The following is a 27,378-nucleotide window of genomic DNA, read 5'->3' on the forward strand; positions in this document are numbered from 1 at the left end:
CCAGTGAGGGGTGCACTTAAACATCCACAACAAATCATGAAATAAAACAACGTAAATACCCAACCAAACCAATATGAATGCAATTAAAATATTCATGATTGTCCAGAGTTTGTGTCTTTGCTAGAGTGCATAAAATATCTCACGTCACTTCAAAGCATAGAGATTCAAATGTGTCAAAATCTCACTTTCTTACCAGATGGTCTTCGACAATTAACAACCCTCCAAACTCTTACAGTGGCAGGATGCCCCATCTTAGAGACACAATGTCAAGAAGGAGGAGAAGACTGGCACAAGATGTCCCACATTCCAGATGTCACCGTGGAGTTGAAGAGGAGCTGATGCACTCAAATAGGTACTTAGGTACCTACCTTGATAAGCCCAATTAAGAATATTTTTTCCCATAATTTGTCAAAGTACTTTTGTGTTTCTATTAATTGTTGATCTCATTTTAAATATGATAGTACTATCTATTATCACTGGATTTAAATTTAGGCTTATTTCGTTCAAAGTACAAATCACTTGCAAGAAATTTTTGTAAGAGATGTGTTGCTGCCGAAAATCCGTATAAGCTAATCCTGCACAAGCAAAGAAGGCAGAAGCCTGGAGCTTTGCCCGGGGTTAGTCCTCCGACCCTCAAGTTATGGATCGGCTGCACAGTTTTTGATATAGGAGTAATGGTGAGGGTGTGGATGCTTACCTCTCCCTTTCTTCCGAGCCTTCTTATATAGCTCTTAGGGTTTAGGTTTCCCCTTTCCTAGGAGGAGTCTTCCTTTTAGAGTCCTACTCCGATACGTCCTACCCCTTCTTGGGGGATAATCTCCTCAAGCGGTTGACATGGTAAAGTCCTGGCAGCCTCTATCAGGTGGGTGACACGTGTCCAAGTGGGCGACGCGTGTCCTTACCCTACTGGATGTTCAATTTGGCCGTATCAGGAGCCCCCTTACTCCCGTCAGGAGACTCTTCCTGTGGGAGTAATCAAATTTTTCATCTTTTCTCTTCTCCCCTTTTTTTTTGAGTCCCTTCGGCCTTATTCCTTCTGCTTCGGCTTTAGTTCCGCTTGCAACCGAGAGATTCAGTCAGCCAATGTGAAGACCTTTGATCAGTTTGGCTCGGCCGTGCCAGAGCCCCTGTCCGAGGTGGGGACCTTCGGTTAGGTTCGCTCGGCTTTGGCCTGAGCCCCCAGCCGAGGTGAGGACCTTGGGTCAGGTCCGTTCGGCCTTAACCTGAACTACCAACTGAGGTAGGGACCTTAGGTTAGTTCGGATCGACCTTAGCCAATACCCCAACCGAGGTGAGTGCTTTCGGTCAGGTCCGTTCGGCTTTGGCCGAACTCCCAACCGAGGTGAGGACTTTCGATCAGGTCCATTCGGCGTTGGCCGAACTCCCAACCGAGGCAGGGACCTTCGGTTAGGTCTGTTCGGCCTTGGCCGAGACCCCGACTGAGGTGAGGACCTTCAGTCAGGTCGGTTTGGCTTTGGCCGAACTCCCAACCGAGGTGAGGACCTTTGGTCAGGTCCGTTCGGCTTTGGCTGAACTCCCAACCGAGGTAAGGACCTTCGGTCAGGTCTGTTCGGCTTTGGCCGAACTCCCAACCGAGGTGAGGACTTTCGATCAGGTCCATTCGGCGTTGGCCGAACTCCCAACCGAGGCAGGGACCTTCGGTCAGGTCTGTTCGGCCTTGGCCGAGACCCCGACTGAGGTGAGGACCTTTAGTCAGGTCGGTTTGGCTTTGGCCGAACTCCCAACCGAGGTGAGGACCTTTGGTCAGGTCCGTTCGGCTTTGGCTGAACTCCCAACCTAGGTAAGGACCTTCGGTCAGGTCTGTTCGGCTTTGGTCGAACTCCCAACCGAGGTAAGGACCTTCGGTCAGGTCCGTTCGGCCTTGGCCGAGACCCCGACCGAGGTGAGGACCTTCGGTCAGGTCGGTTCAGCTTTGGCCGAGACCCCGACTAAGGTGAGGACCTTCGGTCAGGTCAGTTCGGCTTTGGTCAAGCTCCCAACCGAGGTGAAGACCTTCGGCCAGCTCGGCTCGGCCTTTGCCTGGGCCCCGACCGAGGTGAGGACCTTCTGCTAGCTCGGCCTTCTCCTGAGCCCCGACCGAGGTGAGGACCTTCGGCCAGTTGGGCTTGGCCTTTGCCTGAGCCCCCGACTGAGGTGAAGACCTTCGGCTGTATCCGTTTAGTAGAGTTAAGGTCACCAAACAGGAGAATTCCTCTCAATTGTCGTAAACCAGCTTTCGTATTTTCCATGAATAAGATCCTCCAGAGTTTAGGATGAGGAATTACAACTTAAAAGTGCACAAGAGAAAAAATTGCAAAAATTACAAAAAACAAGTGTGCTTGCTACTTCACTACCTATAGAATTCTACTTCACTACTGATAGAATTTTCTTAAGTTCTGAGAGTTCCACGATCGGGGTACCCTTTCTCCCCCCGTAGTCTCCAGGTGATAGGACCCTGGTCGTATTACCCTTGAGACTCTGTAGGGACCTTCCCAATTTGGATCTAGCTTCCCTTGATGTCTCGGGTCTGATACTTCAACCCTTCTGAGGACGAGGTCACCCATTCTGAACTCGTTCTTTTCGAACTTTGGTGTTGTAGTGCCTCGTAGCCCTCTGTCGGTAAGCGGCCATCCTTTCTTGCGAAGTGTCTCTGATTTCGGCCAAGAGGTCTAAATTCGCTCGGAGCCCTCCATCGTTTTCCTTTTCATTGTAGTACTGAATCCGACGGGTAATGGCCCCTATCTCTACTGGAAGTATAGCTTCAGTGCCGTATGTTAAAATGAAGGGTGTTTCTCCGGTAGTCGATCTCTCAGTAGTGCGGTAAGCCCAGAGGATGTGATGCAACTCGTCTGCCCATAATCCTTTGGCGTCATCCAGTCCCTTCTTTATTCCTTGAAGAAGTGTATGGTTGGTCACCTCTGTCTGCCCGTTGGTCGGTGGATAACCTACAGAGGTTTTCCTGTGGTCAATGCCGAGGGTATCACAGAACAAGCCGAAGGTCGGATTGGCAAACTGAGTTCCATTGTCCGTTACCACAACCCGAGGGATTCCAAATCTATAGACTACCACCCTTTGGAAGAAGTCCCTTATGTTCTTTTCGGTTATCGTCGCCAGTGCTTCGGCTTCTGCCCATTTCGTGAAGTAGTCTACCGCCACCACGACAAACTTCCTTTGTCTCATGGCCAAGGGGAATGGGCCTAGGATGTCAATTCCCCACATGGCGAATGGTACTTGGCTCGATAGAGATGAGAGCTCGGTAGAGTATAGGTTAGGAACGGGGGCGAACATCTGGCACTTGATGCACTTCTTGACTAATGATTCCGCGTCCTTCCTCATTGTCGGCCAGTACGGACCCTGCCTTAGCACCTTATGTGCCAAGGCCCGGGCTCCTAGGTGTTGGCCGCATATCCCTTCATGCACTTCCCGGAGTGCGTACTCGCCGTCGACGGGGTCCAGACACTTGAGGTACGGCATGGTGAACCCTATTTTGTACAGTGTCTCGTCATTCAGAAGGAAGCGTGTCGACCTCATTCTTACTTTCCTTGCCTCGTCCCTATTCTCTGGGAGCTTTCCTTCCTTGAGGTATTCGGTTATGGCATCCATCTAGATTTGGCCGTGTTCGCCTACAGGTAATACCTCTCGGGGTTTTTCGGTACTTGGCTGTGATTGCACTTCAAAATACACCGATAGACCAAGATCTATGAAGTCGGAGGTGGCCAGTTGTGACAGTGCATCTGCACTAGCATTCTCTTCTCGTGACACCTGCCTTACCTCGAATTCCTTGAAGGCCGTTATTCTTTCCTGCACCGTCTTCAAGTACTCAGCCATCCTTTGTTCTTTGGCTTCGTAGTCTCCATTCACCTGTCGTACCACGAGCTGTGAGTCACTATGCACCACCAGCTCTTTTACCATCAAAGCCCGAGCCAGATTAATTCTGGCTATTAACGCTTCGTATTCTGCTTCATTGTTGGAGGCGTCGAAGTCGAACCGTAGGGCGTATTCTATCTTGAAAGCCTCGGGGCTGACCAATATGATTCCTGCGCCGCTTCCTGCGCTGTTGGAAGCACCATCCACGTACAATGTCCAAGCCTTTTCTCCTCGGTTCTCGGCAAACTCCTGGGGTCGTCGGGGAGCGTCGTCTATGCAATGAAGTCTGCAAGGGCCTGTGCTTTAATTGTGGTTCTCAATTTGTACTGGATGTCAAATTCTCCCAACTCTATGGCCCAGTTTACTAGGTGACAGGACATATCCGGTAGCTGCAGTATCTTCTTCAGGGGCTGGTTCTGTGAGTACGCATACCATATGTGATTGAAAATATGGCCTCAGCTTTCTTGCCGCTGTCACTAGGGTATACGCCACTTTCTCTGCCTTTCTGTATCTTGTTTCGGCATCTAGAAGGGTTCGGCTGACATAGTATATTGGCCGTTGTTGCCTTCCTTCTTCCTTCGTCAGGACTGCGCTTACCGCCACTGCTGATACAACAAGTTATAGCTGCAAGGTATCCTCGGTGTTCGGCTTCGTCAGCAGCGGGGGTGCGGCAGGTACTCCTTTAATTGTTCAAAGGATTTTTTGCACTCCTCTGTCCATTCGAACTTTTTGGTCCCCTTCAGTGCTTTGAAGAAGGGGAGGCATCTTTCTGCTGACCGAGATATGAATAGCCCGAGGGCGGCGACCCGACCCGTTAGCTCCTGGACTTGCTTCACATTCTGGGGTGACCTCATATCCCGAATGGCTTGTATTTTCATCAAGTTGGCTTCAATTTCCCTCTCCGAGACAATGAAGCCGAGGAACTTTCCCAAGGCTACACTGAATACACACTTTGCCGGGTTCAGATTCATGTCGTACCGCCTCACCACCTGGAACGCCTCTTCTAAGTCTTGGATGTGTCGTTCTGCCTTCAGGCTTTTTACGAGCATATCGTCCACGTACACCTCCATGGTTTTTCCGATCATCCCCTTGAAGATTTTATTCACCAACCTTTGATAGGTGGCCCCTGCGTTTTTTAGCCCAAAAGGCATGACCTCATAGCAGTACAATCCTCCCTTGGTTATAAAGGATGTTTTTGGGACGTCGACCTCCGACATCTTGATCTGATTGTACCCCGAGTATGCATCCATAAAACTCAGTGCCTCGTATCCTGCCGTGGCATCAATGAGGAGGTCTATTTTCTGCAGGGGGTATGCGTCCTTCGGGTAGGCCTTGTTCAGGTCGGTGAAGTCGATGCAGATCCTCCACTTTCCATTTGCCTTCGAGACCATCACCACATTGTATATCCACTCCGGGAATTGGATCTCGCAGATGAACTGGGCCTTCAACATCTTCTTTACTTCCTCGTCTATTTTCTGCTGCCTTTCGGGGGCAAAAGTCCTCTTCTTCTGTTGCAACGGTTTCTTCGTCGGGTTAACATTTAGATGATGTTCTATTACTTCTCGATCTATTCCAGGCATATCTGAAGCCGACCAAGCAAAGACGTCAGCGTTGTTTCGGAGGAATGAGACGAGTTTTTCTCGCTGTTGCCTTGGCATGGTAGGCCCGATCTGAAATTGTCGAGCGTTATCCCCCTTCTCGGCCTCAACTTGCACCAAATCCTTAGCCGGCTCCCCCCGTTGATAACTGGCATCATCGCGCAGATCCTCTATTGGGAGCGCCTCGCCCGCCTTTTCTCTTCCCCACAAGGTAGTGGCGTAACACCTCCGGGATGCCTCCTGATCGCCTCGACATTCCCCGACACCGTTCTTGGTTGGGAATTTCATCTTGAGATGGGGTGTGGAGACAACAGCCTTTAGTAGGTTCAAACCAACCCTTCCTAGTATGGCATTGTATGCCGAGGTAATGCCTACTATCAGAAAGTTGATCATGACTGTTACTTGACAATCTCCAGTGCTGGCTCTTACCGGCAACTCAATCGATCCTTCGACCTTCACCGGGACACCAGAGAATCCCTGCAACGGGTGTTCGACTTTCGTTAACTTTCCCTCATCCAGGCCCATCTTTCGGAAAGCTTCAAGGAACAGGATATCAGCTGAACTGCCGTTATCCACTAAGATCCTTTTCACTTTACAATCCGCTATGGTCATGGTGACAACCAGGGCATCGTCGTGCAGAGTGTGTACCCCTTCCAGATCATCATCTGAGAAGGAAATAACCGTTCCCGTCCTTGCCTTCTTATTCGGTCATTCTGCCATATGTACGCTTCTCGCATAGGCTTTCGCTTTCCTGGTAGAGAATGAACTTTCTCCAGCGGCTAGGCCTTCATAGATGGTCGCTATAACTCTAGCTGGGCTCTTATTCTCATCTCGGAGGCGACGGTCAGCTTCCTCAGGTGTCTGGTCCCTTCGCCGTTCCTGATTGCCTCTACGGGCAGGCCCCCTCCTTTCATAGCGGGCTCTGCCATCACTCCGACGGTTATCCCTACGGTCATTACCGTCTTGGGCATCCTCCTTTTCACGGTCCACGAATATGCCTAGATATCCTCTTCGAATCATTCCTTCTATCTCCCCCTTGAGATGCCAACAGTCTTCGATGTCGTGGTCGTGGTCTCTGTGGAAGTGGCAATATCTATCCATATTGCATCTCTCGGGGTGTCGTCCCATCTTCCCTGGCCACTTCATGGCCCTGGCATCCGGGGAGTCTTTTATCTGCATCAGTACCTCCGTTCGTCTCCGATTCAGGGGTGCATAATTTTTGAACTTCCTTGGTGGACTGGGTGCCCGTCGGCGCTCAGACTTTCGTCTTTTACCTTCTTCGAAGGGTTTGTCGTCGGCCCTTGAGGTCCTCTTCCTTCCCGTCTTCCTTTCAGCTTCTTCATCATCTTGGAGGGTTTCTTCCATCTGAATGTACTTATCACACCGGGCTCTCAGCTCGGCCAGGTTCCTCGGTGTATGCTTCGCCAATGACCTTTTCAGCTCCTTATCTTTGACGCCTCCCAACAGGGCTGTGAACTCTTCTTTTAGGTTCAGACCTCTGATCGTGATCTTCTCTTGTTGGAAGTGCTTCATGTAGTTCTGCAGTGATTCTCCTTCATGTTGCTTGACGTTGGTCAAGTTTAACGTAGTCTTCTGAAGGGGTTGGCTACTGGAGAATCCCTTCATGAAGAAGTAGCTTAGATCGTTGAAGCTGTGGATCGACTTCGTTGGCAGACGGTTGTACCATAGCCTTGCCGCTCCTCTGAATGTTAATGGTAGGGCGTGACACATAATATTTTTTGAGACTCCATGGAATTGCATGGTGACTTGAAGCCTTCCAGATGATCGACGGGGTCCCCAGACCTGTTATAAGTGTTATACTTGGGCAGGCGAAAGCCGATCGGGAGCGGGATCCTCATGACCTCATCAGCTAGGGCTGTGTCATTAGTGAGGTCTGGCTCGTGAGCTCCCGTCTGATTTTTTGCCACCTTCTTGATCTCATCTTTCAAGTCCAGGATCATCTGCTTTAAACCCGAGTCCTCGTGCCTCTGTTCGTCTCCCTGGAGTGGTTCCCCATGTGGGTCTCTGGTGGCACGCCGCGTCCTTCCTTTAGGTGCGGGACTCTCCCTCATTGCTCGGTTTCGAAGGTTGTGACCAGACCTTATCGATCCTGTACTGCTCCGGTCCTCGTCTCGAGCCCTCTCAGGCTGGATGTGGGGGCCAGGCGATGCTCTGCCGGTCTTCTGAGAGACAGCTTTGGAGACCTCCTTCATTGCCTCGGCCATTCGGTCATATTTGTCCTGGAGGGCTTCGAATTGCTCTCTTGTCACATATTCCTACGCTTCAGGAGGGGGCGGAGGATCACTATCTCCTCGTACTGAATATCCGGCCGAACGCTAGTACCTTACGGATCCTTCCCGGTCATCGTTGCCCCTTTCTCGTCCCATCTCCATCGAGGGAGGGAGCCCCCCTGAAGGTTCTTCCCCCATGTTCATGTTTGACGCTGCTCTTGTCTTCTTACGGTTGTAGGTTCTCCCCACCATTACTGTCGTTCCCATAGACGGCGCCAATCTGTTGCTGTCGAAAATTCGTATGAGCTAATCCTACACAAGCACAGACGGCAGAGGCCCGAAGCTTTGCCCGGGGGTTAGTCCTCCGACGCTCAAGTTAGGGATCGGCCGCACAGTTTTTGATATAGGAGTAATGGTGAGGGTGTGGATGCTTACCTCTCCCTTTCTTCTGGGCCTTCTTATATAGCTCTTAGGGTTTAGGGTTTCCCCTTTCCTAGGAGGAGTCTTCCTCGAGTCTACCTCCTTTCCTTTTAGAGTCCTACTCCGATACGTCCTACCCCTTCTTGGGTGATAATCTCTTCACGCGGTTAATGTGGTAGAGTCCTGGCAGCCTCTATCAGGTGGGTGACACGTGTCCAAGTGGGTGACGCGTGTCATTACCCTACTGGATGTTCAATTTGGCCGTATCAAGATGTAAATCTTGTTTTACGGATTTTAACTATGAATTAGCTTTTACGTCAAATCAAATAGAGCATTAACATCAATTACATTTCTTTATTTTTATTTTTTTTAGGTTGCATCAAATATTGGGGATGACAATTGGATGAGTTGAGGGTCTACCCTACCTGCTTGCATATTTATGTCTGTGCCTTGGATTGGCTTCTCTTTCATCTTGTGTTTGGCATCTGATATGTGTCAATGTTGAAACTGCAGGTTTTACTAAATTTTGAGAATTTTATTGGCCTAATATAGGCTTCCATTTTATTGGGGATCAATTGCTGTCCTGAGGTTTAATCTAACATTTTTATTTATTTATTATTATTATTTATGTAAAGAAGGTCTTTTTGTTTGGGAACTTTTGATAAAAACATGAATAAATTCTTCTAAGAATGATTAAAGATGGTATACATGTTTGAATCCATATTGGCAAGGTTGTTTATTAAGCCTGGAGAATTAGGCTTTACCTCTCTTAAAGAATTTTTTTGATATGAAATCTTTGTGGGAGGATGAGACCCAATTTCAGGGGTTGAGCTCTATAAAGGCATTGATGATTCAACATTGTGACAGACTAGCATCTCTATCAGAGATGAGATATTTAACAGCTTTCTGAGTATTTGATGGTTGTCCAGAGTTTGAACTCTCCCAATTGGAGGATTTTCGGAACCTCACTTCCCTTCAAGAACTACATATTGTATCACCACCTAAGTTGATGATTTCTTTGCCAGAGAACTTAAAACATGTTACACTGCCGCAACATCTACAAATCTTTGGTTGGGGTCGTCTCTTGGAGTTGAAGAGGAGGTGATGCATTCAATAGGAAACAAGCATTTTTAAGGAAAAACCTATTGGTGTTTGGAAAACAGAGTATAATGATTCTACATCCTAATCCTCACTATATGTTGGATCCAGTTTTATAAGTTATGCTATATATGTCTTTACATGCACTTGAGCAAGACGGTGTTAATAGGGTTAAGTGTTTTGAATTGAATGTAAGGTTTATTTCATGTTTTGGGGAAGACCTTGGGTTTTATGTTCTTGGGGCTCAGTGCTCTGCTTCTTCAAGGTCTCCATGTTGGGCTGTTTAAGTTCTTGCCTTGGATGTGACATTGCCCAAAAAGCTATGCAAACCTTATGTACTTAATGTAGTATCTATGTAATGTTAAGCTAATGGGAACAATGCCTCATCACATCTTTGGCAAGATAAGCTTTATCTTAATGGTCCACAAAATTTTTCATTGTGACAGAAGGATGTAAAAATTAGAACTATTAGATAATGTAAACATTGATTTTTTATTTTTTTTTACTAACATTTTCTCTCCCCCAAGTCTTTCCCCCTATTGAAAATACCACTTTCTAGCCTAGAATCTGAGTTACAATCATCAGTCTACCCTTACATTTGAGGCAATGTTTTGGTTATTGATTCATATTTACTGAGGATTATAGAATTCAGAAGAAACTGTTAGTTCATCTCTGGATGGTTAATGTTTTTATTCCATCTAAAGGCAATATGGAACTGGAAGATGTTCGAGATGAAATTTTTAAAGAGTTGCTATGGAGGTCTTTCTACCAAGATAGAGAAAAATATGATGAAGGCAATGGGATAAAAGATTCCCATTGCTAGAATGCCTACACTTGCACAACATGCTAAATCTGGAAGAATTAGTGTTGTTGAATGTTCCATAAGGAAGAGAAGTACTCCCTTGCCTTGTGTGATGAAAATTTTGAGGGTTCTTAAAGATTTGGTGGAATACATAAGCACCGATATAAAGAAAATTTTAAAATTTTTCATCAACCTAAATATAATTAGGGACGTAAATAGATTGAATGCGAATTGGATTTGATCAGATTTGGATAGCCCTATACAGATATGGCTGTAATTCAAATTCAGATTTTTCACTATCCGTTTATATCTCTGACTGGTGTAACTCGACCTTGCTCCCCTAACATATATGATTCATTCTCAATCCATGTCTCTCTGTTGTCTCGACTATTTTCCCATTCTCTAAAATCTATTGAATCTTTAAGAACCCTCAAAATTATTTAATATTTGTTGACGCAATACCGTGGATGTTGGGGTCGACTCTTGGAGTTGAAGAGAAGGTGATGTATTCGAAAAAAAAACAAGTAGTTTCTAAGGTATGACTTCTCTGCAATTTGCCACAATTCAATTTATAATTATAATAATAATTTATTTACTTTGTAGCTTATGTCCTCTTCGGTTGGAATTTATTTTTATTTTTTTGTTCTTTCTAATGAAATATTATTTTCAATTAAAAATAAAACAAATTAATGATGAAACTTCATAGGAACCAAAAATTTTAATCTCAAATTGGCATACATGGTCCAATGGTATAGTACGAATGTTACGATATGGTGATCAAGCGGTCAAAACAACCGTTCGACTTTTTTAGGGTAAGGTTACGTAGTTCTCGCACCTCAGACCTCACATATGCAAGAGCCTCGTGCACCATGTAGATTGTAAAAATATATTTTCTTATTGTTTATTTTAACGTAAAATACACAAAAGAAAAAATGGCTCTACTTCAATGCAAAGTTGGAACTTATTATTTTTTATATAAATAAAAAATAAATAAAAAAATTGAGAACCGAACCTATCCGTTTTTGGAAAAAGGAAAAAGAATATTATGATTCTACATTCTAATTAACACACAAAAAAGGCAGCCAAATACTTGTCTGATCTAGTTTTAAGAACTATGCAAGAAACAGCTTTAGGAGAACTTGGGCAAAAATAGTGCTAATGGTGTTCCCTACTAAACTTTTGAAGCTCACCCAATCTAGACAACGTGAAGAGCATCCATGCTACAAGTTACATAAATAGCTGTCTAAGTGTGCCTAGCGATACATCTCTGTTTCTTATTAGACCAAGAAACTTTTGCGCCTCCAAACAAGAAGATATGTCTATAAGAGGATTTTCCGTCATCCCTATACACTTCGAAATCAGCATTGGAGTAACCATAAATTTCTAAATCACCTGTCTGGAAAGTCAACTTGAGGTGCACCGTTCCTTTAAGATATTTCAAGCTTCTTTTCACTATATACTAATGAGCAGGTTTATGATTATCTTTTTTTTTTTTTTTTTTCAGCTAATGAAGGGTATCCAGGCTGAGAATTGTCATTGACTAAAAGCGTAGGGTGAAGGAGAGGAGATGGTGAGTATGTTCGTTGAGACTAGAGAGGAGATCAGCCAGGGTCCGAAGGGCGGTTGGCCTCCAGATCGAGGCAGACAGGCATTGATCACTAACTTTCTGAAACCTCAGGTAAGGGAGAAGGAGGGTGAATCCCTGCCTGAGCTTCCTAGGAATGAACCATTCTCGGCTGAGCAGGATGTGGCTGAGGAGGGTCTCCCAAAGGTTCCTGCTGGAGACGAAGGGAGACGCTCTTATTCTTCTGTGGTGGGGAGAGCTTTGCCAGATGTGGATAGTCTGGCAGACCCCATTCATGCAGGCACTGATACCAAGATAATAGTTCCTCAAGATGCCTATGAGGAACGACTCCAGGGCTTCCGATTTGCCTTGATTGGCAGAGCAAATTTCAAATTCATATCTATGGATGACATCCGCAAGGAAGCGAGAGAAACCTGGAACCTCAAAGGCGGTGTGAAGATGGCTCCGATGGGGAAGGGTTACATCCTCTTCAAGTTTGAAAAGGAAGGTGACATGGCAGCACTGTGGCGAAGGAGCCTTACAAGAGTTGCTGGACACGTTCTCTGATTCCAGCGATGGAAGCCTTACTTTGATGTGCATGCGAAGAATATCACTACTAAGCTCGTGTGGATCAGATTCCCCGATTTGCCTCTTGAATATTGGCATGAGAAGATCCTACTCACTATGGCTAAGGCTGCTAGGAGACCTGTCGCGCTAGATAGATGTACTCGAGCGGCCTCCAAGGGATCTTTTGCTCGGGTCCAAGTGGAGATCGAAATGGGAGCAAGCAGGCAAGAGGAGATTCAAGTGGAGAGACGACAACCAGGAACGGGGGAAATTTTCTGGTTCAAACAGATTATTACCTATGAAGACGGCATGCTTAGGTGCGGACATTGTAAGAGGATGGGTTATAATGCGCAATCTTGCCGCCATCGGCAAGCACCAAATAGAGAGATGCAGCACCGTGAGGGACCCATAGATGGAGCGATGTTTGGTGAAGAAGAAGGTGGAAGACGGGATGAAGGCCGCTGGCAGGGAGGCGACGCAGTGGAGATGGTGAGTAATGCTGGAAGATTCTCCGCCCATCTAATGAACGGATCTCTTTCCTTATCAAGAGCGGCTATTCTAAGGAAGTCTACGCCTAATAGCATATATGGAAATCTTGAAATCGTCCTTCCCTTGGAAGACAATTCTGAGAAGGAAGGGAATTTGCCAAGTGGCAATGGGATCATTCCAAATCAACTTTTTGAAGGAAGTTCTAAGGAGCACTCGGTGGAAGATAACGGCTTTGAGGCTAGCTCACCACATGGGCAGTGCATTCCTCCACCTAGCGAGGTTGACCAGCAACTTGTTGACTGACTTATGGTGGACAATCCATTGGGCAGAACTAAATATGGATCCGACCCAGTGGACTCTGAATGCTCCTTGTCCGAACATGACTCTCTTTCTTTCAGGGAAGAGAGCAACCAGGAAGGCGCTGAGATTGAGGCTCCTAACACAGTGCAGTGAACATTGGCAGACGGGGAGGCCGCTGGAAGACTAGCACTGGCAGAAGAGGGCGCGACCATGAATGGGAGGGCCCTGATCATGTTGTTTCAGACTTGTCCTCATCACATATTGTGGGAGGAAGGGTGATAGTCCAACACCAAGAAGTGATAGCAATTGACAGTTTTCTTCGAGGTGTGGAAGATAACTCTAAGAGACCTGCACATGAAGGTGGAATGCTGGGGCAGACTTCAATGTATGGTCATCTGGATGCCACAAAGAAGTGATTTGATGAAGGTCCTCTTCTGGAATATTAGGGGCATCAAGAAGACGGTCGGAAGACGGGCCTTGAGAGAGTTGATTATTCAGAAGGATCCAGACCTTCTGTGTATCGCAGAACCGATTATAGGTACCTGTAACTTTCCCAATTTGTTTTTTTTAATAAACTGGGCTTTTACGGTGATTTTATTCATAACAATAGGCTCAGTAGAATTCCAAATCTATGGATCCTGTGGAGAAGAAATTTGAAGGTCCCTGTTTCTGTATCTGAGTCTGAGCAACATGTTACAATTGCTTTGGAATGGGGTCTGAGCCATATCCAGATTTCCTTTGTTCATGCAAGCAGCTTTAGGGCGGGGCGAAGACCTTTATGGCTGGATTTGGTGGCCGATACTCCTCAAACTCCGACTCCATGGACCGTTATTGGTGACTTCAATGCCTACCTTCAATCTCACGAGAAACGTGGCCCAGGAAATTTCAGTTTGGGGTCGGAAGCGGAATTTGGAGCCATGGTTGACGCATGTCTTTTGTCTCAGGTGCCCTCGATGGGCAGGAAATTCACCTGGACAAATAATCGCCGCCGAGGTAATGTCTGTGCTGTTCTGGATAGAGGAGTTTGTAACGAAGAGTGGATATCCTTTTTTCAGGACTATTCTCAACAGGTCCTTTCTCGGTTTGCCTTTGACCACTCCCCTCTGCTTATGGTCTCAAGTAGCAGCCAGCGCCCTCCAAATTGCCCCTTTCGATTTAATAATTTTTTGACAGATCATGAGGACTTCGACAGGGTTGTAGTTGAATCCTGGGCTGAGTGGGTTCCAGGTTCCCCTATTTTATCCCTAATGTCTAAGCTTAAGCGGCTCAAAGGGGCGTTAAAAGGCTGGGCAAATCTGACCTTTCCCCATTTTGAAAGGGATCTCGACGAGGCAAAGAAAAATCTCACCCACGTGCAGGAGGAGATTGACAGTAATGGGATGTTGGATCAACTGTTCCGAATGGAGGCTGATGCTAAAATGGCTCTACTCAAGGCGCAAGATAACCATGAAAAGCTTTGGGCAGAAAAGGCGAGAATCAGGTGGATGACTTATGGGGACAAAAATTCTAAGTTTTTCCATCTATCTGCTAAAATGCGAAGAAATAGAAATACTATCCGATCCCTCAAAAAACAGGATGGGTCGATTGTGGAAGGGCAAACTAATTTGGGTGATTATATTGTGGAATTCTATGAGGGATTTCACAAAAATGCTCCTACTGTCGATCATCTCGAGCTTTTGGACAACATTCCGAGGGTCCTCCAACAAGTAGACATATTTCACCTAGACTCACTTCCTGGTAATGCAAAGATCATGAAGGCGGTCTGGGCGCTTGATCCTGAAAGCTCGCCTGGCCCAGACGGCTTCTCTGGAAAATTTTTCAGGAAGTGTTGGAGCATTGTGGAAAGTGATGTTTGTAATGCGGTGAAAGCCTTCTTCAGGACTAGTCGTATGCCTAAAGGTGTTAACAACAATTTCCTGATCCTGACACCTAATGTGAACGGAGCCGAGGCCCTAGACAAGTATCGGCCATTGTGTATGAGCAACTTTTTCTGCAAAATAATTTCTAAGGTGTTGGCTATGCGCTTAGAGAGATTTCTCCCCAGACTCATTTCAGAAGAACAGGGAGCTTTTCAGAAAGGGAAGCTGATCCATGACAACATTAGTGTGGCATCCGAGTTGGCGAACTTGATGTACTCTGCCACAAGAGGGGGTGGCCTTGGTCTAAAATTAGACATCAGAAAGGCATAAGACACGATTCTTGGTCTTTCCTCTTTAAGGTGATGGAAAAGTTTGGATTCTCAGAAAATTGGATCACATGGCTACATCAATTATTGGCTTAAACTAAGATATCTGTTCTTGTCAATGGAGGACCGCAGGGCTTCTTTGGCGTGGAGCGAGGATTGAGACAGGGAGACCCTATATCCCCCTTGCTTTTTATCATGGCGGAAGAGGTTCTATCTCGAGGCCTGACGAGATTGATCCACCAGAAAGATATTATGCCCATTTGTGGCCCTAAAGGCGTTGTAACCCCTGGGCACATTTTATTTGCCGATGATATTTTTATCTTCTCAAATGCTTCATCCAGGTATGTGGCTAACCTTAAAAATTTTCTTATGAAATATCAGGAGTTCTCTGGTCAACACATCAGCTTCGAGAAAAGCAAGCTCTTCCTAGGAAAAATTGCTCCAGCTAGTAAGCAAGCCATCGTTGAGACTTTGGGCATCCCCATCTGCAGCTTTCCAACTTGATACCTCGGTGTTGAGATCTTCAAGGGAAGAATCACAAAGGAGGCATTGCTGCCTGTGTTGGATAAAGTAAAGGGGCGCCTTGCAGGATGGAAAGGTAAACTTCTGTCGATGGCGGGTAGGGTGGAGTTGGTTAGATCAGTCATCTCCGGCATTCCTAATCATAATTTTGCGATCTATTGGTGGCCCTCTGCTCTCCTTGTAACCATGGAAAGATGGATGAAGAACTTCATCTGGGTAGGGGAAGTGGATACCTCGAAACCAATTACAGTGAAGTGGGAGTCTGTTTGCAAACAGAAGAAAGAATGGGGTTTAGGTATTAGAAGACTCAGAGACACGAACATGGCAATGCTGTGTAAATTGGTATGGAGAATAAAGCATGAGAAATCTGCTGCCAATTCCTTTCTTAGAGCCAAATTTATGAAAAAATATGGGTCATTTAATAAAGGTTGTCGGTCGTCGTCTATTGCTCTGGGCATCAGCAAGGTGTGGAAGACTGTGGAGGCAAACGAACGTTGGATTATTGGGAGAGGCGATCTAGCAAACTTCTGGAAAGACAAATGGTGGGGCCCTAGGTCTATTCTTGAGGAGATTCAGACTCCTGACCTCCCTCCCCTCCCCTGCAACGCTAAGGTTAGCAATTTCATCAGGAATGGAGAATGGTCACTACCAGAGGTCCGCTCTAACTATCTCAGACAAATTTTCCTTGCAATTAAAGAGGTGAAGATTCCCAGTGTCCAATTTGAGGACTTATGTATATGGCAGCTAGCTCCTCTTTATTCTTTTACTACCTCATCAACGTGGGAGGATATTAGAAGAGTTTCATCGGCAGTGCATTGGAACTCTTTGGTTTGGCATAAAAACCTCCCTCCAAGAATTGCTACCTTTGGATGGCGACTAGCTCATGAGAGACTCTCAACGGACGAGCTTATAAGAAAAAAAGGAATTTTCCTAGCCTCTAGATGTAGCCTCTGTGAGCAGAACGAAGAAAGTATGGAGCATATTTTCCTTTATTGTTCTTTCTCCAGAGATATTTGGGAGAAGTTCACCTCTTGTTTCGCAATTCGATGGTCTGAACATGAGTCAGTTGATAGCTTATTTCACTGGTGGAAGAGGAAATCAAGATCTATCAATTTAAAAAACTCTTGGATGATAGGGTTTACCATCATTGCTAATCAAATCTGGAGGGAAAGAAATATTAGACGGTATGAAGGAAAAAAGAGGAATGGGATCTACTCATTTCAATACATCTGCCAGGATCTTGCTCTATATGCAGGGACTTCTAAGGGTGAAGTGAAATCGATTCCTGATATTATGTGTTGCAGAAAACTGGGGCAGAAGATTGATAACCCAAAGATTGTGCCGCCACTGGAAGTTCATTGGTGTAAGCCACCGGATCAGTGGATCAAAATTAATGTTGATGACAGTTCATTGGGAAACACGGGTCGTGTAGGAGCAGGGGGCATTGTCCGTGACAGTAATGGTCAGGTTTGTAAGGCTTTCAGTATTTTTTTGGGTGTTAAAAAAATATATGAAGCTGAATTTAGTGCTGTCAAGGAAGCAATATTGGTTGCTATGAATATGAATGCAAGGGGCTTGTGGATCGAGTCTGACTCCGCAGCTGCAGTGGCTGCCACTCAGAAGATGCATATCCCTTGGTTTGTTTTACAAAAATGGCGGTTTGCTCTCCCATTCCTTCAGCCCATTACATGGAAGATTACCCACTGCTTCCGTGAGGTGAACATTGTGGCAGATTTTTTGGCAAAGAAGGTAGCAAAATCGGGAGCCTCTGACTACTCCACCACTTTTCCCAGTCATGTATTAGATGATTTAGTAAATGACGCCTCGGGTAGGCATAGTTTTCGTTTCTGCTAGGCTCTCGCTTGTACACTCTGTTGATGGCCATGCCGAAGGTGGAGTTTGCAAGTGGCTGTAGTGGTTGCGAGCCTGCTTGAATTTCTTTTCTTCTTTGGATGTATTTTTCCCCTTAAATAAAATCATCCTTTAGCAAAAAAAAAAAAAAAAAAAAAAAGAGCAGGTTTATGGTTGTTTTGTTATCTACTAACAAGACCTACCAGGAATGCCAAATCCGATCTTGTACACAATATGGCATATATTAAGCTTCCTATTACCAAGCTTATGCGTTACAATCCTACATGCCAAACCTTTTGAGTATTGATGCAGGTACTTTTTTGGACTCGGTGATAACCTTTTATTTTTCTTGTCTCTAGCAATTTGAATATCAGGGATGTAGGCTACTTAGCCCATATTCTTCATCTCAAAGTTGGCACTTAAATCGGATTTAGTCTGAGTCATCATTTTCATGTCATTTCCCACGATAAGTATATCATCCACATATAGGGATAATATTGTAAACCCTACCCCTAATCTTTATGAAAAACACAATTATCTAATTTATTAGATATATACCCGAGTTTGAGACCAATGCTATGGAATTTCAAATACCATTGCTTAGAAGATTGTTTCAATCCGTTTAACATTTCTTCAATTTATATATTTCGTTCTACTATCCCAGTACCTCAAAACTTCTTAGGCTGTCGCATGTAGATCGTTTCCTTCAACTCACCATTTAAGATTGTTGTCTTTACATCTAACTATAATAACTCCATATCGCACGTGTTGTACCTGTGTTGAAGAGAAGTTGAATGTTGATATCTGATTGAATGACAACTTTTCCTTGATCTTCCTTAACATTTCCTTGTTCGTCTTGTATTCTTCAAAAACCTTGATCAACATTAGGTCCATGTGAAAGAGTAAAATAGAATGAGCTACCTTGTCATCATGCTCCCGCTTTTCTTTGGCTTTCTTTTCAACCTTAGCGGGTGTGGATTAATTCAGGCTTGTCACCATTCATGACGTGATTAAGTCGGTCACTAATGAGTGCAATCTCTATGTAGCAGTTCCACATATCATAGTTTGCGCCATGGAGCTTGTCAGTCTTAGTTATCTCTTGTGCAACAATTCTCCAGTCACGATGAACCTAATTTTGATAAAATTATTGTGGCTAAATTTCAAATTTATAACTTCCTTAGGTTCATACTCCTAAGAGAAACATGCTTTAGTTTTGAATATATCATCTAAATATATGAACAATTAAGTTATGAATCACATTCCATCATATGGTATTTAGAATTTCTCCGCCATGATTTGCTTTTGAATCATGATTAATAATAATAATAAAAAAAAATCCATAAGCATAGCAGTATTAATTAAGTTTGCACAAATGTTAAAAACTTAATAGAACAGTTGTTAATAAAACCCAAAGAATAAACATGGGACAACCTTAAGCAACTTGCATCCAAGTTATGGGATGAGGTCATTTCCAATTTGAATCTATTGAATTTAAAGAACAATAAAATAAAAATGTAAATTACGAAAAACTTATTATGGTGAATGAAAGTGCAAAGCGTAATGTATTATTATTATTCTACTTGATATACTGTTTATTCCACAATGAACCCAACTAATAGGATCTAACACACATAAGTTCATAAATTGGCTTATGCAAATTAAGTTGGATATTAGTTGATCCTTGGAATCCAAATGTGGGAAGCTCCCACGAGGCAATATTGATATTAGTCATTGCAGACACTGCATTTTGACACCCCTGAAAGGACTAAACAATGATAGTTGGAAAATCCCTGAGACATACAGTGATCATGTATTTATGGCTGAAATTAGGGGTGTCAATTGGATGGGCTGGGCCGGTCTTGGTCCGGCCTAGTCGGGCTTGACCACTGGGAAGCCTTGCACCGTGAATGCCTGTTTAAGTAAGCGGGCCTAGTTTTGGTGGCATGGCACGGTTTATAATTGGGGCAATTGGTATCGGGCTTTAATCGGGCTTGCTTAAATGGACTTAACTAGGTCTTAACCGAGCCACGGACCTATTTAAGTCTAAACAGGTTTTAAATGGACTTTAAATGTGCCTACCCTAAATTTATTTTCTTAAGTGGGTTGAAGGCCGAGAATATGTGGCATAAATCTTTATTAAGAAGAGAAGTGATATGAGATTATGGTTGTTCTTTTTTTTAAAAAAAAAGAAGAGATTATGACCATTACAACTTACGAAACAAAGGTTAATTAAATCAAATCCTATTACAAAGCAAAGGATAAGAAAGTTTAATTAATTTCTTACTAGTGATGACAAAATAGGAATTTTACGTAGTAGTAAAGGGGTCGGACTGGGTCGGGTTACAACGAGTCGGTTCAAACTAGGCGTATAAACTTGTCGGTTCGGTCAGGCACCCGACGGGCTAGCTACCTACACCGTGATCACCCGTTTAATTAACGTGTCAGGCTCAAGCACACGTTTATTAATCGAGCTAGTCTAGGTTGGGCCATAAACGTGTCGGGCCTACCGATGCGGGCTCAGAATTGACACCCCTAGCTGAAATACTCTCTCAAACTTGGGCAATATATTCATACTTCCATGCTGGCATAGGATAGTTAATTAATTGAGTAAAAAAATTTCAAAATTAGAAATTGGTTTTGAAATATTTAGAATTGATCAAGACCACCCAAAAAACCATAGATTGGTCTTAAATTGAGCCAAAAACCAATTGGACCACACCCACTGAGTCCACTTGAGTCAGAGTTGTACTGACTCAAGTCGATGTCAGATGCACTCTGGTATACGCTATTTGCATTCAGGTTGACGTTGATTAATTGATAATTATGTCGGTCAAAGAGTGTTTTGTGCCGAGTTTTGTGAAATTCTAGGGATTTGATGAATTTTTGGCCATATCTTCTTCTAATCTTGTACTTGCCAACTAGGACATACTCTTAGACACACACTAAAACCTCTAGGACACGTAGAAGACTCTGAGGAATATATACTTCCCAGATATAGACCCAAGATCTATCTTCAACGAGGAACGAGATCATACCTTATTTGGAAGTATTCATCATTTGCCTTAGTTGGCCAAGAGGTCTCCAAACTATAAATACATGACCCCTCCTATGTCTTGGGAATCCCACACAAATAATTACACACGACATTAAAATCCTGCCATAGTCCAAGCCCTGAGATTCGCACACTGGAATCATAAGGAGCTGTTGTGTAGTACTTTGTAGCAGTTTGAGCTTATATTAACAACACCTACGCCTGCACCCTTCTAACCACAAAAAACCATTCACAGAAGTTATAGGGGTTAAGTCTTCTTCTCTTTCCTTTTTATAGCTTCGCAGTTGAAGTTTTTTTGCTCCCTGTTATCGTATTTTTATTGAGCATAACTCACTATTGTCCTCAGTGGGCAACAATGAAGTGCAATCAGTTGCATGATTTTTCATAAGGATTTTTTTATAGATGTTCCTGCTTAAAAGTTATAGATTAAGTCATGATATATTTACTATGAAATTTTTATAATTTTTAGATTTATTTTACTATTTCTATATTATTTATTCCCTTGTTGTTCCGTGCAAAAGCTGAGATTCTTGTTCAATGGAATCTCATATTGCAGACCTGCTAAAGGAAATTTCCTTCAATTTTTTACAAAACTTATCTCCATGGTTTTAAGTATCGGTGCGTATCGTGCCGTATCGGCCAATACGTATCAGTATCGGTAGGCATCAGCACGATACATACCGATACGATACATAAAAAATTTAAAACCCTTATGTATCGATACGTATCCTACGATACGCACCGATACTCACTGATATGTACCAATACTCTATGAAAAATTCAAAATTGAAGTGAAATGTATGTTTCGGTATGTATCGGTACGTATCAGTGGGTATCGGTATGTATCGAACGATACACACCAATACGTACCGATACGGTCATAAAATGGAAAAAATGGGTAATTTTTTAGAAAAACACAATTTTTTGAGGTGTTTTTGTTCCAAAATTGCGGTCAACCATTTTTCTCTCTAACTAAAGTGGAAATCAAGGTTGGGAACAAGGATTTTACATTTATAGGACAATTACAAACCTTGGATTCTTAGTGCGATACTCTCAATTTAGTGTTTTTGCATAATACATGTTATTTATAACTTTTTTTAACAATTTTTTTATGCAAAAGTGTATAAAAAAGTGTTTCCTATCCATTTATGTGCATATCTTTAGCGTATCTTAGCGTATCTCCGATACGATACGATACCCTCCGATACGTATCTTTATTTTGGCCGACCGATATGACGATCGATACCGATACTTTAATCCTTGCCATGGTTTTAAGTATCTCCGATACCGATACGATACCCTCCGATACGTATCTTAAATTTAGCCGACCGATACAATACACACCGATACGATACATGAAATTTTTAAAATCCTTTTATATCGATATATAATACATACCGAGATGCATCAATACACCACCAATACACATCGATACGATATGATATGCCTCGATACGACTCTATGGAAAATATAAAATTGAGGTAAAATGTACGTTTCGGTATGTATTGGTATGTATCGGTGAGTATCGATATGTATCAATTGGTACGTATCGGTATATATCGGCACGTATCAGTGAGTGTCGATATATATCGGTACGTATCGGTCATAGTTTTTAAGGCGGTAAGGCGACGGAGGCGTTTGAGGGTCTTTCAGAGCGCCTTAGTGATAAAGCAGGCACAAAGCGTCACCTTATCGACTAAAGCGTTCTTGTGTAATTTTTTTATAAAACCAATCTATTTGGCTCATATCCTAGTTGAATCCTATTACTCATATGTTAAATAAATATTAAAGGTTTATATTCATACCAATGAAAACAAATCAATAAAATGAATAAACTAAGTTCATCTTCATCAATCATCAATCATCAATTATTAATCATCATAACATATTAACATATAATATAAATACATAATTATGAAACAAAATTATAAATATAAAGAAAAGAAGACATAAAAAATACAAGTATTTATTATACTTACCTCTATGATGCCAAAATGAGTGCCTAAGTCCTAAGGTCATCCACTATATTTCTACTCCCGTCAAAGAAGAATGATGCTCACCGTTGCCGGAGCAAAATGGTGGCCTGGATCAATGGTTCTTCCTTGTTCCTTGATTCCTTCTCAAAACCCTTTTTTGAAACCCTTGACAAAATCCAAACTCTGTTTGTGAATCGTGTTTTTATTTTGTTTGTTTTGGTTATTTTTTATGGAGTAAAGCTGATCCCATACATCTCAAGTGTTAACAAAACCACACACCTACCAATAAAAAATCTATATTTGGAATCTTCATCAAGTAATTTTAAAATGTGTTTAAAAGAAAAAATCCATAAGACGCCATTTCACATAAGGTGGAGCACTGCCTTACCATCTCTAGACCGCATCAGCACCAAGGCGCTGGTAAGGCAAGCGCCTTACCAACGCCTTAAAAACTATGATATCGGTATGTATCGATACAGTGCGCTACGGTCATATAATGGCCAAGATGGGTAATTTTTCAGAAAACACGATTTTTTGAAGGGTTTTTGTTCCAAAGTTGCTGTTAGCCATATTTCTCTCTAACTAAAGTGGAAATCAAGGTTGGGAACAAGGATTTTACATTAATGGGACAACTACAAACCTTGAATTCTTAGTACGGTACCCTCAATTTAGTGTTTATGCATAATACATGTTATCAATAGCTTTTTTTAACAAATTTTTTATGCAAAAGTGTTTAAAAAAATATTTCCTATCAATTTATGTGTGTATCTTTAGCGTATCTTAGTGTATCTCCGATACGATACGATACCCTCCGATACGTATCTTAATTTTGGCCGATCGATACGGCGACAGATACCGATACTTTAATCCTTGAGCATTACTGAACTGTTGGATTTGTTTTAACCAAAAGACTTTTAGAATGAGCCTTTCAGTCGTTATCACTTGTGATCTATTGCTGTTTTATTTGTGATCATCTTTTATATTATTTTAAATATTTATTTATGCTACATTCATCTGATATATAGAATGAAATGGTTTATTTTTTTTAATGATAGAACATAGTTTCTAATGACATTTGGTTTGATTTGGTATAGACCTTGAATGACATGATTCACATAACCAACATAAATTGTGAGGAGTTGGGTGGGTTCTGGATTGAAAAGTATTCCTCCCCCCCCCCCAAAAAAATCTCTTTTGAGGGAGTTGGGTTGGATTATTTGTTTTTTTTTTTTATTTTACATCTAGTTTACATCAATTTTACATCCAACCAAACAACTATGGTAAATTAATTTCAATTCACTTCTGTTGCAACCAAACGACTTAAAAGGGAAAAAAAATTGCTTCACTTCCCTTCCCTTTTCATCCAATTTCCCCTACAGCCAAACGCAGCCTAAATATAAGTCTTTGATCTAGTGCCAATTGATGTTTATTTAATGAAGGTAAGCCCTCCTAAGTGGATCCATCTGCTTTTTGCAATCCCTGTTTATGAAGCTATCATTGTAGGGCTGTTTTGATACCTTCAAGTTTGAAAGCAATTCCCAGCACCGTTGTCTACTATAGGAATAGAGACTTTGTTGTTTATCTGTGGGCGCCCAACAAGCAAGCATTTAAGAGGGAAATGTTAGGGTAGCCCATTCTATATTTTTCAAACTCACGTTTCAGTTGGGCTCGGGCCCATGAAGCAAGCACAAGAACTAAGAAGGGTTCCAAACTTATCCATAACAACATTAGATTCGAATGTGGTCCGAAATTGAACGAGACGTTAAACCATTTTGGAGTCTAGTAACATCTTTATATAATAAAACTCAAAAATAGAAACCTACTGGTAACATCTTTATATAATAAAATTCAAAAATAGAAATTTACTTGTGAAATGTATGGAACTTTTATAAATCTTTAATCGGGATTTGACTAGTATTTTTTATTTTTCTAAGTACTTATGGATTTTGTCTTTTACTTATAGATAAAGTTTCCTTTGATAGATCTTTAATGAGAACTCGAATGGTATTTTTCATTTTTCCAGGTACTTGCATGGATTTTGTCTTCTACTTACCGAAAGAGTTGCCTCTGATGATGATGCAAAGTATGATGGATTCGAACCATCATACCCTAGATAACTCCTAGGTGCTCTTCCATTTTGAGTTAAAGATTCAATCGTTCAATCCGATTAGGCCACGTGTCGTCACCAGGAACTTCGCCACACCTCACTGCGTGAGATCCTCCCTGCAGAGGATGTTAATCCACCTTGATGTCTGAACCTTTTGTAAGATCAAACACCAAGAAACACGAATAATAAAGAGACAATAGATCCGTACGACACAGAGATTTAACGAGGTTCACACACTAGGGTGGTGTGCTACGTCCTCGGGCAAAGAAGAAGATGATTCACTATATAGAAGAGAAATTACACCCTAGCAGCGGCGAGGAAAAACTCGCCCTGAAACCCTAGTTGCGTGAAAACCCTGGAATACAATGACTTTCTCAACAAGCAACAGTACATTATATATACTCCAAATCACGGGACGACCCATCGGGTCACGGTCGATCTGGCCCAACCCCTCTGCTTCCATCACAGATCTCAGAAAATTTTCCATTCGGGTTGCCACCAAAATATGTCGGATTGGGTCAATCTTTAAAACGGGTCAAGAATTCAAGACAAACTTAACAAATCTCCACCTTGGCTTAAATTCTCCTCCAACAGATAAACAAATAGCTAATATCTTCATCTTCTCTAATAGCCCTCCAAAGGGCTGAACTCAAACACGACAAACACCAAGTAAGTTCAAGCAATGCTCGAACTTACCAACACATAAAGGCTTAGTCAACATATCAGTTGGATTGTCTTCAGTATCAATCTTCAACACTTGAATATTACCTTGAGCAATTATCTCTTTTATGAAATGATACCGAACATCAATATGCTTTGTCCTCTCATGATACATTAGATCTTTAGTCAAGTGAATAGCACTCTGGCTATCACAATGGACAACAGTCACCCCATAATCCATGTTGAGTTCTCCCAACAAACCTCTAAGCTAAATAGCTTCTTTAATTGGCTCAATCACTGCCATATACTCTGCTTCAGTAGTAGATAATGCAACTGTAGCCTGTAAAGTAGCTTTCCAACTAACCATACTTCCTCCAAGAGTAAATACATAGCCTGTGAGTGACCTCCCAAACTCCAAACAAACACCAGCATGGTTTTAAGTATCTCCGATACTGATACGATACCCTCCGATACGTATCTTAAATTTAGCCGACCGATACAATACACACCGATACGATACATGGAATTTTTAAAATCCTTTTATATCGATATATATCCTATAATACATACCGAGATGCATCAATACACCACCAATACACATCAATACGATACGATATGCCTCGATACGACTCTATGAAAAATATAAAATTGAGGTAAAATGTACGTTTCGGTATGTATTGGTACGTATCGGTGAGTATCGATATGTATCGATCGGTACGTATCGGTATATATCGACACGTATCAGTGAGTGTCGATATATATCGGTACGTATCGATCATAGTTTTTAAGGCGGTAAGGCGACGGAGGCATTTGAGGGTCTTTCAGAGCGCCTTAGTGATAAAGCAGGCACAAAACGTCACCTTATCGACTAAAGCGTTCTTGTGTAATTTTTTTATAAAACCAATCTATTTGGCTCATATCCTAGTTGAATCCTATTACTCATATGTTAAATAAATATTAAAGGTTTATATTCATACCAATGAAAACAAATCAATAAAATGAATAAACTAAGTTCATCTTCATCAATCATCAATCATCAATCATCAATTATTAATCATCATAACATATTAACATATAATATAAATACATAATTATGAAACAAAATTATAAATATAAAGAAAAGAAGACATAAAAAATACAAGTATTTATTATACTTACCTCTATGATGCCAAAATGAGTGCCTAAGTCCTAAGGTCATCCACTATATTTCTACTCCCGTCAAAGAAGAATGATGCTCACCACTACCGGAGCAAAATGGTGGCCTGGATCAATGGTTCTTCCTTGTTCCTTGATTCCTTTTCAAAACCCTTTTTTGAAACCCTTGACAAAATCCAAACTCTGTTTGTGAATCGTGTTTTTGTTTTGTTTGTTTTGGTTATTTTTTATGGAATAAAGCTGATCCCATACATCTCAAGTGTTAACAAAACCACACACCTACCAATAAAAAATCTATATTTGGAATCTTCATCAAGTAATTTTAAAATGTGTTTAAAAAAAAAAAATTCATAAGGCGCCATTTCACATAAGGTGGAGCACTGCTTTACCATCTCTAGACCGCATCAGCACTAAGGCGCTGGTAAGGCGGCAAGCGCCTTACCAGCGCCTAAAAAACTATGGTATCGGTATGTACCGATACAATGCGCTACGGTCATATAATGGCCAAGATGGGTAATTTTTCAAAAGACACGATTTTTTGAAGGGTTTTTATTCCAAAGTTGCTGTTAGCCATATTTCTCTCTAACTAAAGTGGAAATCAAGGTTGGGAACAAGGATTTCACATTAATGGGACAACTACAAACCTTGAATTCTTAGTACGATACCCTAAATTTAGTGTTTATGCATAATACATGTTATCAATAGCTTTTTTTAACAAATTTTTTATGCAAAAGTGTTTAAAAAAATATTTTCTATCCATTTATGTGTGTATCTTTAGCGTATCTTAGTGTATCTCTGATACGATACGATACCCTCTGATACGTATCTTAATTTTGGCCGATCGATACGGCGACAGATACCGATACTTTAATCTTTGAACACCAGAGATCCCTTTCAAGTACCTAAGTATCCACTTCACTGCTTCCCAGTGAGC

At 42.3% G+C, this 27,378-nt stretch overlaps 1 protein-coding gene across 1 annotated transcript; it reads left to right on the plus strand.

Annotated features, from left to right (window-relative positions):
* Nucleotides 1–12,942: 12,942 nt before the first annotated feature.
* On the plus strand, nucleotides 12,943–15,125 carry LOC122059046. The gene is made up of 2 exons (XM_042621752.1): nucleotides 12,943–13,085; nucleotides 13,547–15,125. The coding sequence occupies exons 1-2, from the start codon at nucleotides 12,943–12,945 to the stop codon at nucleotides 15,123–15,125; spliced, it is 1,722 nt and encodes a 573-aa protein (XP_042477686.1).
* The last annotated feature ends 12,253 nt before the right edge of the window (nucleotides 15,126–27,378 follow it).

Source organism: Macadamia integrifolia, chromosome 13 (genome assembly GCF_013358625.1).
Source record: "Macadamia integrifolia cultivar HAES 741 chromosome 13, SCU_Mint_v3, whole genome shotgun sequence".
Lineage (NCBI taxonomy): Eukaryota > Viridiplantae > Streptophyta > Magnoliopsida > Proteales > Proteaceae > Macadamia > Macadamia integrifolia.

What these genes read in the sequence shown, in the direction of transcription:
- LOC122059046 (XM_042621752.1), top strand. Translation starts at nt 12,943, where the DNA reads ATGGTGGACAATCCATTGGGCAGAACTAAATATGGATCCGACCCAGTG. An exon ending in GAGGCTCCTAACACAGTGCA is followed by an intron (nt 13,086 to 13,546) that starts GTGAACATTGGC and finishes TCATAACAATAG; the next exon opens with GCTCAGTAGAATTCCAAATC.